General features: G+C 39.3%; 1 protein-coding gene across 1 annotated transcript in view; it reads right to left on the minus strand.

Annotated features, from left to right (window-relative positions):
• TGFBR3 (transforming growth factor beta receptor 3) overlaps nucleotides 1–12952 on the minus strand; it is a 185861-nt gene that overhangs the window by 21642 nt on the left and 151267 nt on the right. The window contains exons 11-14 of the mRNA XM_019753067.2: nucleotides 10921–11061; nucleotides 10597–10755; nucleotides 6146–6445; nucleotides 2721–2841 (exon numbers count right to left, since the gene is read on the minus strand). Of these exons, the coding sequence (XP_019608626.2) occupies nucleotides 2721–2841; nucleotides 6146–6445; nucleotides 10597–10755; nucleotides 10921–11061 (721 nt within the window). The remainder of the gene's footprint in view (nucleotides 1–2720; nucleotides 2842–6145; nucleotides 6446–10596; nucleotides 10756–10920; nucleotides 11062–12952) is intronic.

Below are 12952 nucleotides of genomic sequence, written 5' to 3' on the forward strand. Positions count from 1 at the left end.
CCAGGGAGGGCTGGAAATTTGGCATGGCCTGCAAAGCGCACCTGTGTAGTACAACGACAGTGAAATATCCCATTGGTTGGGAAATTTTTACTCCAAATGGCAATCCCAAGAGCAAACCTACCCATTTCCAGAGATACTACAGTATCTGTGTCTTACTACAGTAACACACAAAGCTGTCTGGCAGGAAGAACATTCATGATTCTGCTATTCAAATAAACCAGTGCTATTAGGCAATGTCATATTCCTTTTTCAATTGACTATTCCAAGGCACTGAGAAGCAGAGGAAAAGCACAGACTCAAATGGCCTGTATTGAGGAGAAATGATATTAGAGTTAAAGGAAAATAAACATAAAAGGTAAGAGGAGTCAGTCAGAGTTGAAACCTGCCAGAAAACCTACCCCATTCAGTACAAAGTTAGAAAGCATCTTTGCATGCAGCCCCTGGGAAGCTGGCCTACAGTCTAACCTCCTCAATTTGTTTAACAAATCTAAGCAGTAAACCTTTTTTGCTATATGCTTCTCCACAAAAATCTAGTCTCAATTAGCAAATCTCATGAAATTACTTTGATATTCGGCAAAACTTTCCTCTTGAACGTTTATGTAAAGAAAACACTGAACTTTCAGGATAATTACACTACGTTTAAATAAAAGTAATTACCTAATTTACAAGAAGAATTACTTAGAAAAATACCACCAGACTTGAAAGAAGAAAGAATGAATTACTGGAAGTTATACTCCTGCAATATTAATGCCTAATTATTGTCTGGCATAGGAAAAAGCAAGCTGCTGCCTTCAATTACCAGCATAATTACCTCTCTCAAAATAGGTAAGAGTAACAGATGAAGTACGAGGTAGCTATTGCTATTGTTAAACCACTTACACAGTACAAAACAGAGCCAGCTGCTGTCCAACTGTGATATACTTTGCAACACAATTAATTTATTCTTATTTCTTTCCCCTGGACCTAATAAACAAGGAACTATTTGGACAACCCATGTATTAAAAGACTGTGGCTATTCTAACTATTTCAAATGGTTGAAAATGAACTAAAAAAATAAAAACAACAACAACAGAAATTTTGCTGAGGAACCAATAAATATCTAATATGTACATTTCACACCAACTTTTAGATGGCTGGAAAATGAACAAAAGAGTATTTTCCTTCTTCAAACAGTATAGCTGAGTATTTCAGCTGGAAGGCCTCTGGAAGTCATCTGGTCCAAAACCCTCCTTTTCCAGATAAAGAAAATGAAACCCTAGGCCATGATGGGAGATCTCCAAAGTCCCACAGCCAGTTATCCGGGAAAGCTAAGAGCTACCCCCCAGGTTTCTGGCTGTAAGCCAGTGCCCTCCCTGCTACCCTTTCCTGTCTTTCTGAAGCAAGCATGTTCCTGGAAAGGGGGCAGATGTCACCACCAGATATGACAATAGGAATGGCACCGCTATTTTCACAAAGGTCACTCAACCAAAGAAGAAATTGGACGGCATCCACATGCCTCTGTTCTGTTAGGTCCTGTTTGCTTCAGGACTACCCCTGCTGCCTAGTCTTGCCAAATCCAACAATGCTCAGATCAGAAATGCCATCCCAGAACTGCCCCAAGCCTAGATCTGGTGTCAACACCACCCAGCAAGTCTCCTAGCTAATGGCTGGCAACTGGAGTCAGGCTGCTCACTGGCTTTTGTCGAGGCCCTGGGTGCCAGTGTCAGCCTCCTCTCTGCCCCTCTGGAGCTCTTGCCCCACAAATATGTAACCCCCGCAGCCTGGAATCCACCTCTACTCTCCCAGCCTTTGCTTAGTTTGGCATCTTTAGACAATGTTTCTGGATAGCCATAGGTTTTCTTCAGATAGTGACAACTGTAAATGCCCATGTGACATCTGGTTCCCCCAGTCAGATGTTGACAACAGCTTGGTGTGTCCTTGCTTTTCAAGTCCTTAGTTGGAACTATGATGCTGCACCCTGTCAGATGCTCTCCATACAGTTCATTCTTAACATCCCCCCAGAGACCACTCTGCTTCTCTGCTGTTTTGGCTGGCCTGACCTATCCCAGGTCTGGCTTTGCCCTGCTTGTCCTTCCAAGTACTGATATCACTCCGCTTAGAGTACATCCTTCCTTTTCTCCTAGAAGATGCAGCTTGCCGAACATTTCTGCATGTGCAGGGAAAGGCAACCTTGACTTCAAGCAACAAATGTGACTGCATAAAATTCTGAAAGCTGAATTATAAAAACACATTTAAACACTAGTTCTCAATCTTCTTTCTGCTGTGATACCTAAGATGGATGGTGTTCACATACATAACATCCTTCCCAAAAGCATTTGCGATCTTGACAAAGCACTGCAATGGCTTATAGCCAACACAACCATTACCATTAGATCACAGAAAGATGGGCTGAGGACTGTGTGCAATTCCAGCATACCAGGAAGATCTGTAATACTTTCTTACATACTCAAGGAAGCATATTTAAATGCAAGAGATAGTGACATTGTGACAGACAAACTTAATTCTGATCAAATATTTAAAGAGGAAATCATCTGCAAACGTATCACATGGCAGGAGGACAATAAATTAAATAAAAGATTCCCTGGGCAAAGAATCCTTTTCTAAAATTACTAATTGGCCATTAATATGTCTTTTGAATAAACTTGGACTTTTACAGTAGTGGAGCTTCTGAACAATCAGCCCCGAGCCCCCATTCTCTGACTGAGCCTCCCAAAACACACCTCTGGATTCTACTTCATGATGTACCACAGCGAGGGGCTTGGTGAACGTCTTCTTGTTCTGCATCATGGCCCATATCATCGAGGCATCCAGTGAGGTGCAGGCTTCGTCAGGAGGCACACACTGAAGAAAGGCAGAGCAAAGCAAGAATCAGCAGTCACTCAAGAGGGCCTTCACAGCTCAGCCTGCACAGTTGTCCTGAGCCCCTTATCAGGCAGCTCACAACTGGTTACCACAGAAAAACAGGAGACCTGGGTGTTTTTCAAAGAACTACAAATAATCTGGAAGATATGGTGGCAGGCTGTACTTGAAGTATATTCTCAGCTGTACTTCAAGAAACAAATAGTTCTAGACAGCTTATAAATATTGTCTCCTCCCTCCCCACCCCCCATTTTCTTCCCACAAAACAATTGAAGTTTTAGTGTTATTTAGTGTGAAAAATAAAGAAACTATATAACAAATGTTGGCCTTTCACCAAGCTGGCTTCACATAAATGGTTCATGTTTATGATTTGTGATTGTGGGAAAACTCATGTGTTGCATTATGAAGGTGACAGATTTTACATTTGTTGTCCAAAAAGATAATCATGTTGTTGAGTTTGGTTTTTTAATCCTGGTATAAGCTCATGCAAAATGAAGCTTTCCAGGGCCATCTGCTTTTACTGTTCCAAAGTAGAGTCTTTGGGAGTTGTGCCCAGGTGTGGAGACCATGAGATCAGCTGCTTCCAACTATTTTAAGGCCCCAAACTTATAACTAGCATGCCCAAGCCCACTGGATCTGTTTTTTAAAAGTATATGATTGGGGGTAGCCTGATGGCTCAGTTGGTTAGAGCACGAGCTCTGAACAACAGGGTTGCCGATTCCCATATGGGCTAGTGAGCTGCGCTCTTAAAACTAGATTGAAGACAACGAGCTGCTGCTGAGACTCTGGAGGGGCGGCCAAATGGCTCAGCTGGTTAGAGTGCAAGCTCTCAATTGCTGGTTCAATACGCGCATGGGATGGTGGGCTGTGCCCCCTGCAACTAAAGATTGAAAACGGCAACTGGACTTGGAGCGGAGCTGTGCCCTTCACAACTAGATTGAAGGACAACAACTTGGAGCTGATGGCCCCTGGAGAAGCACGTTGTTCCCCAGTATTCCCCAATAAAATTTATTTTTTTAAAAAGTATATGATCATATCCATTAACTTTTTCTTTTAAATAACTGGTTCCTTGTCTGTGCTCATCAATAGGTGAGGCTCTATTGTAAATGACATCCATTTGTTTTTGTTGTAAGAAGAAATATATCAATCATTTTAAAACTCTATAGCAAGGTACCCCCAAAGTTAACTTCCAGCTCTTCCAATCACAAAAGGGCAAAGACTTTTGGCTTTATTGTCATTGCTGCTCTGAAAAACAGGCAAGTCAGACACATATTATAAGCAGACAACTCCTGCTCTTCCCTTCCCCCAAAAACAGAAAAGCCTTTACAACAGCCCTTTAGTAGAGGGAAACAATGGATTTTCTGTGATGAAGTATCATTATTGAAACGATTAGCATTTTAGGAAAAGTCTTATTACTTTCCTGCTAATTCTTCAGTTTAGTAAAAATCTACAATTCTACAACTAACTCACTGCGTGACTCTGGGCAAGATACTGCACTCTCTGGCCTCAGTTTCATCAGTAAAGGGCAAGGCTGGACTCAACGATCTTCGAGACTGCTTCCTGGAAGATTCTTTGGCTCTGTCTATCGTCATGGAAAATACTTGGAAGTCACTTGCAATATGGAAATATCAACAATAAGCAGTAAACAGGGAGACAGTGGTAACAGCTCATTCTAAGCCACTGCTCAATAAATGGCAGACTGTCATCATATCTTATTTGCTTCTTTACCCAAGAGGGAAGTCAGGTACTATTATTTCAATTTTATAGATGATGAAATGCTGGTTCCGAGAGGTCAACAGATTTTTTTAAAGTACTGTTAGTAAGTAGCCGCCCTTCATTATCAGTGCCCATGCTCTTTAAACTGTGTCTTGCCTTGGGTATAAATGGTGACTTTAAGTTTAGGTTAACATCCCATGTCACTCTCTGGGACTTAGAGCTCTTCTTAGAATGCTCATTTTCACAGATCAACACACTATGAAACTGGGCTGCTATAGGCCAGGCTCATTGAAAGTTAATACCTAAAGCTAACAATAAAGACCTCATCCCACCCCATAACTGCCAAGTCTCCTGTACTGGATCCCTAACTCCTAAAAGTCATCCTTTGCCTGGAGGAAACAGCTGGGTCCCACAGCCGAGCATTAAGTGCCCCATGGTTCTCTACCACTAAACCCCAACCTTGATGGCCACTGGAAGGGGAATGCCCACAAAGCTAAGGTATCAATGTTTCCAAAAGCAACCTAAAGAATGCAGCCTAAATTACCTTATACATACATACATGTAAATTACCTTATACATATATACATTATATATACATAATGATTATGATCAGACATGCTATATTTTCATATGTACTATAAAATTTTCTTTAGTAGTATCAGGGAAAGGGATGTTCAGGGGAATATAATAGTGCAAAGGTTTCAGATCAATGGTAATCTATCCAATAATGATTTTTTTCCTCCTACTTTTACACTTATCTCTTGCAACCTATGTATTGAGAGAATTCCATACATACATTAATGATATAACTCAATTATCAGACTTTTAGACATTGATGAAAATATACACTGCGTGACATATCTATAGACTAAATGCACATATTAAATTATACATATTATGGCAGATCACAGAGGGAAACCAACCCACAGCAGAAAACACCTTTCATGCACAAGGCCAACCTAATGAGGTAATTAACTTTGACCAGCCCCCCTATACTAGCCATTCCTGCAAGATCAAAGGGTTCTGATTTCTGTTGTGCTGGCTCAATATGGGGAGTGATATGAAGCAAACATGATGAACTGATATGAAACCAAGAAAAATTTAAATATTTGTTAGTTTCCCTTAGAAGTCCTCCTGAGATAAGTCAACCTTATAACTCACACAGAAAAGGTCAAAACACAACTGCAATACAAGTCTCAGCGGGACCTGGAAAAATTAATCCTCACTGAACTTGTCCTTTCGGCTCTCTGTACTTTTGGCATCGCACACTATCTGAATAGCAAAGATAAAGCCAGACCTCTCCCTCAACGGAAAGCAGTATTAATTTATCATTCATAAGATACTATTAAGTAGCGTGTACGGAAAAAAAAAAATCATACTGTCAGGATTTATCCTCTAAGATCCATAAAACTCATAGTTCCCTGCTAACACAGACTTTATCACTTCAACTAGGCAGTTCCCAAACCAAAAACCCCAACCTGCGATAACTTGTGATTCAACTTTTCTGGAAGGTCACTGACTTACCTAAAAATGTCAAAGTAACAGTACAAATGGATGAAGGCCCACCAACCTTAGGTAACTTCTGGGGGTCTTTTTCCTTCTTGGTACACAATGTGAGTTCACACTGTAGAAAGAGCAGTGAGGTGTTGAAGATGGGCTTAAAAACAAAGCTGAATCTCTTCTTATCCATCTCAGCTTGCGGGATAGGAAAGTGTACTCTCTTGGGATTGTAGAATTTCACAGATTCATCTTTAGGACAAATGTTCTCAATGATGGTGTAATCAGACATTCTATCAGGGTTCGAATATGGAGAGATAAAGCACGTCTGGATGGCAAATCCCAGTTCTTGGTCAGCCTTAGTAACAGACACCTACAAAAAACAGAAAGATTGATACAAAAACAAGTTGGCATCTTTTACTTAAAGGCACAGAATAACATACCAACCTGGCCGTTCTGATGAGAGACATTGCTTAATTTTCACAACATACTTATACAGTCTTCTTTTTAATTACAAAAGTAACATACACTCATTGAAGAAAGAAATGTTTTCTATTTAAATTTGATATGGATGGTGACAATGAATTATTTAATTCAAATGCCAGCCTGCCAGATACAAAATGAGTAAGTCTCTTCAACCTCCCATAAGTCCTCTGGGAGGTAAAAATAAAAGCATATTATGCACCTAAAGTGGATTTTCCAAAATAAATAAAACACCAACAGGCAAAGCCTGTTGTCATAATAGTGCATCAGTCATAAGGCAAGCTCTTTTTACAAAACAGCTCAAAAAATAGAGAGGCAGAATCTATTTAACCTAGGCAGGGAGTACTCAATTTCTAATCTGCGACAAGTCAGAGTGAGCCTAAAACATTGCAGTAAAGCTACAGATCATCTAAAGTCCTGTTTCATGGGGAGCAGGCAGAGCTGGCCCCTGGGGCTGGATATCAGCGACGGTGTAATTTGGTAGAATTTGGTGGAGATCACGGATGGGCCTGGCGAAGTGTCCCAGCCCCTTACAGATCCAAACCAGGACTTGCCAAATACTCTCCCTTCACTCTTTAAGCCCAAGGGAATTTTAAGGGAAATCTAATCTGGAAACGTTTCCGACTCATTTACACTTCCCTCTTACAAAACATTTGTATGGGCTATGTCCAAACCTTGTTAAAGTTCTTTTCTTTAGAAACAGGAAGTAGTGTTTGGCCAAGTATAAACAGAATTCAAACCTCAACTATCCTAAACTCAGCTAAAATCCCGGGACCAGACTGGATTCTCCATTTGGTGACACATGGATCACTGCGCAAACTGCCTCTCCCCTCTATGCTTCATTCCTTGACTAAACTTAGGATCAAAATAAACTTTAGAAACACTTTAGAAATAAAAAACTAATCCTTAACCATAGTCCAATAGTCCCAGACTCCTTTCAAAAGGCATGGAGATATAAACATACTTTCCATTCTGAGAAACCCAGGGGAAATCCCTGACATCGCATAGGGTTTTTAGTCCACAGTGCTATTTAGAAAGATCCTTATGTGGTTAACTACAAGACACTTAACAATGAAAATGATTATGATCATGTAACTTTGTTGTGTCTTAAAGCTTATTCCCTCAGAACAATATCATGAGATAAATATTTTTCATCTCCATTTTATAAATAGAGGAAAAACTGAATACACAGGATAGATGACGTGTTCAAAATCGTATCTAGCAAATGCTGGGTAAAACCAAAGCTTAAACTCAGATATTGACCACAAGTCCATTTTCTCTTTACTATTTCATTATAGCTACAGGGTCAATTCAACCGGCCCAAGAAGTGGCCTTGGGAGAACACTTCGTTAAGAAATCTTTCTAGGACGTGGTGTTTTTGTTAGTTTGTAAATATTCACACTTCATTATTTTTTCAGTGTTTCTGAAAAATAATATATTTTTATCTTGGAAAGATGGCAAATTACATATATCTCATTACTAAAAAGTGACACCTTCCATATGAACTTAGAACCCACAATGCAAAAATGTGTGACAGAAAAAATGCAAATCTTTTCTCTAATCTCAAAGAAAATAATGGCAGAAATGTCTAAGGTATTCCAAAAAGTTGTTTTGGAGGAAAAAATATTATTAATAGATCTTTTACTCTAAAATGGACTGGAAATGTCTAGTATAAGGTCTACGGAATGAGACCAATCCCAGGTAATCTCATGCTCTGCTGCTCATGCACAGCGAACTCTAAGCCTCAGTTTCCTCCCCCACAGACTGAGGGGTACTACCTACCAGATATAGTTATTGTGAGAATTTGTAAAGTCTAAATTACATGCAAAAAAACGCAGTCCCTGGTTAGTCAATAAATACCAGCTATTATTAATAGTACTATTCTAGATTTAAATTTTGGGGTTTATAAATAGTTTTGTTTTGTTTTTTAATCCCCAAGACAAATGAACTAAAAGAAAAGCTGCCATTATGTGACCAACTGTCACCCAAAGATGACCAAAGCCCAGGTGGCAAAACTGATAATGTCTTGGATTAAAAGAAGGGACAATGGTTTACAGTGAACAGAGGATTCTGGGAGGGGATGTGATAAGGCTGGCTGAGAGAAGAAACGCAGAAACAGTTCTTTAGACCAAGCCAATGATTTAGTAAGTTTTACTTACCCTAAGCAAAAAATTTAAAAAAAATTTTTAAGAAACATTTAAAAAAATTTTCTTATCAGCAGTGGAATCCAAACCAAGAAAGAATAAGCATAGATGTTATCCTATTTAGCAAAATATATACAGATTCTCTCTCACATTTTAGGTGGTTTAAAATAACTTTAAAATAAAACAGTTTATAACATTTCTCCCTGCTCAAATTCTCCTCAATGTACTTGATATTTAAAATGGTAGCAAAAAGATTTGGTCCAGTTCTTTTTCATCACTTGATAATATCTTTGAATTTAATTATGAAAAATATAGACAATATATTAAAAAGATATAAATGGGAAAATAGGAATAAAACAAAAACAAAAACCCGTATTCCAAGGAAGCCAGCACTGGGGGAAAGGGGAAAAAACCCAAAACACCCAGGGCTGGATACAAGAGGAAGACTGGCCACTGATTTGCATAAAGCAGCTAAGCCATAAGTTAGCAAAGCCAGGCACACATTTGGAAAAGAACAAACTGCAGTTAAGCAGCACCCCTAAAATCTATAGCACAACAGGGAGTCACTGACCAACTGCACATGTAGATGGTGCAGCCAGAAAAGCAAGAAGAAAACAACGATCTTGGATTAGAAGACATCTATGATTTGGAACAGCAGGCAGAAAAAGCAGTACATTTTCCCCAGTGGAGAAAGAAGGTGTACCCAAAGAAAGAGAAGATCTCTCAAAACAGGGAATTAAAAAAGAGGAGAGATCCAGGAGAATGTCTAGAGCCAGCAGGCTCCATCCCAGAATCAGCACAAATGTGAGAGTAATTTGTCTTTCTAAAATAGAAATATGTGCACTGAAGCTACTTTTAATACATGGACGTATCCCATTCGACCCCTTAAGTTTTTCATTCCTCCCACAATGAAGTAGAACACCAGCTTGCAGCTTAGCACCAAAACCAGCTCATCAGATGGCGATTCTCCTGTAAGACCAGACATCCTGGGGACATAAGGATATTTATCTTCTCCAACCTGAGAATCTGTATATTTGCATTGCTAAGGGGTTATAATTTTCTCTCCTTCCAAATGGCACCTGAGGATAATGATAGCATCCAGTGGGTAACAGTGTGGGCTGTGGAGCCAAATAGCTTGAGTATTAGCCCTGACTCTGAACCCTAGTAGGTACTAAATGTGTGGCCTTGGACAAATTTGTGTCTCAATTTCCTCATCCACTAAATGGGGATATTAATAGTTCTATCTCATAGGAATGCTTTGAAGAGTAAATTACTATAATACTTACAACTGAGTTTGACACAAAATAAATGCACAATAAATGTTAGCTGTTATTTCACTGCTACCACTACTCCCTAATATTTTTGTAGTCATTCCATAGACTTAGGCTATGCATGATTAGTATCATTACATATAAGAAATAGTTTCAATAAATGTATAGATACACTTAAGTAATGATCTAGAAAAAAACAATTTTCATGAGATATAGTACTACATAGCATTTCACTAAAGTGTGTGCAATTTAAAAGATAAAAATGTATGTGAAGTAGTTTGAAATATGTCATGGTTAACTCTGACATTGCAACTACTGAACTACTATTCCAAAAATGCTAAGGACAAAGCAAGGACAGGGCTTTATTAGCAGAATTCAATAAAAACTGACAATGTTTTTTAAACATTCATCTATAAAATACTCTCTCCCTTTAGTATAATGTAGCAAACCCTGAAATGTCCTGCTATGGTCAGAAATCAACCTGGAAACGCTTTCTGAGCCAAGCCCTCCCCCAGAGCTGCTCAAGGGCCGTGAGGAAGAGCAGGAAGGTCTGCTCTGGCTCATGCCCCAGGAGCTACTACAACTTAGCACTAACCCAACGGCCAAGGCTAACACTGAAATCTCACCTCAACATAAATGTGTCCGTTCTCTGCCACAGAGAAGACTCCCTGTGAGGGCACCAGAAAGAGGTCAGTGTTGTACAGTTCCATGTTGAAGGTGATATTTCTGTTGGGCGGGTCCTGGAAGCTACTGGGATTCCCCACCTGGGGCAGGCTGCAGTTAAACTGGGGTTAAAAACAAGACAGAGATAAATCACAGTCAAATGAAGAATGAAGGCCTTTTTTGAGCTTTGGCCTTTAATATCCAATTCTTCCCCCCAATAGTTCCTAACTAAAGGTAACCAAAAAACAACATTCTCCACAAACTAATTACTGCAAACAAACACATACCACCACAATTTCAGGTCGGCTGAAAAGGGAAGTATCTCCTTCATCCATATCTCCCGGAAATCCATTATCACCTGACTCCAAATCTTCATAACCATCTGGCCAGCCACTACTATCCCCAGGGGATGGAACTTGTATCACAATCTAAAAAGTAAAGAAAGCACAGACAATGTCATAAAAACATTACATGCATTTGGTTCTAACACACGCGTGTGCACGTGCGTGCGCACACACACACATACCTCCAAGGTTGCTTAAGATTTCATCTTCAAAGATATGAAAAATAAAGAGAAACCGAATGCATGTTCAGATTAGGATATGAACTGAAATACATATCTTCCATTGTGAAAAAATACAAATAATTTCAAACAGTGAGAAAACACTAGACACTTAAGTAGGGTTGAATGGGATGGTCAAACAGGCTGTCCTATATTGTGGGGGAGGGGGATTCTTCTAGGTGGCTTCTCTTTATATTGAAAACTTGAAGAAATACTAAGAGCTAGCTAACGCAAGGAGTTAATGTTTACTATTGAGCCATTCTCTCCTCATCTTTTCTCTTGTACTCTTCTATCTTTTCCCCATTTCTTCCCCAATATCTTTCTCTATGGCGTATAGATGCATGAAAGAACATCATGTTTTATTCCACGAGAGTCTATCTTAACACTGGTTGACATGATTATTCCTACGTTAGTTCTAAATAAGATGAAAAAAATTCACCTAAGGACCGTGACTCCATAAATAAAATCCTAATTTCTTTGCATAAATAGGATAGTGCTGCTCTCTTTTTAATTTTTTTTGCTCACGTGTTTAGATTTTGAATATTTTGCAAAACAAAAATATATAGTAAGTCTGACAATTAGTACAAACAATTATAACTAGAAAACAGCTAAAATATTCAGCAAAGGAAGTAGAATAGGAAGAGAACATAGAGAAACCACCTCTCTATTCTTTACCAAGTCCTCAAAAGTACTGATGCAATTGAAGCAAGTATCTAGGATATTGCTTATCCTAGAATCACCATCAGATTCATCATCGTCATCACCATCATCATCACTATGATATATACATATAAGAAGAAAGGGTTTTCAAGAGCTGGCTCATGCTATACCGTTCTCTTTTGAGGCAAATGACACTTTTTCTTTACTTAACAGATTACCGTAGCCTCTTACTGGTGTTAATTTAGACACAAGTTTAAAATTCCAAAATAAAGTACAGTAATATGACATTTATTATATCTGGAAAAACTGGATAATTACAAGAAAATGAGTGTTGGAATTGGCAAGGTGTTCATCATAGAGGTCAAAGGTTCATAGATTATTCCAGTAACAAAGGGTGATCAGCTGGGCCAGCCAGGTGTTGAGAAAAGATCAATAGACGAGAGGTCAGGAGGCTGGATTCCGCTGGGCCCTGCTGTTAACTAGTCCCTCAAATCTAAGCAAGTCCCTTACCTCCCTGGAGTTCAATTTCCTCACCTGTGAAATGAGGAAGTTGAATAAGGTCATCTTAGGGTTCTTTCCAGCTCAAACATTCTAAGATTGTCTGAGGAACAACAAACTTGGGCTCACGAGTCATTCCCAGCATGAGCCACACTGACTGGAATACCTGATGGCCAGTCTTTTCTCTGGATGGGTCAAGTGTATCTATCCACCGGTCGTGGGATGAATGAGAATGAGCAGTCTGGCAGCTCCCCAGCCCATACCAAAGCTGGGACAGGCTCCAAGAGCACAGACACACACACCATGTCGAAGCTGGACATGGATCTGTGAACCTTATTTTCACCATCAAAAGTACAACCTGAACTGCAAAATTAACACTATATCAAGTTCTTTGGAGATAGCATATGTCGAATTCTTTTAATATTCACTGCCTAATGTCATCTCTGCAAGAAAAGGTTTAACCTGAAAAGACTGAGATGAACTGACAGAAGGATTTCAGAAAAAATGTAGGTTAGTTGTTGCAATGGATTATCATTGGGGGAATCTGTGAAATCTCCCTCTGGGTAACCTCAAAAGTAGGAGATTTTCTTCAATTTTGG

This window comes from Rhinolophus sinicus, linkage group LG06 (genome assembly GCF_036562045.2).
Source record: "Rhinolophus sinicus isolate RSC01 linkage group LG06, ASM3656204v1, whole genome shotgun sequence".
Taxonomy (NCBI): Eukaryota; Metazoa; Chordata; class Mammalia; order Chiroptera; family Rhinolophidae; genus Rhinolophus; species Rhinolophus sinicus.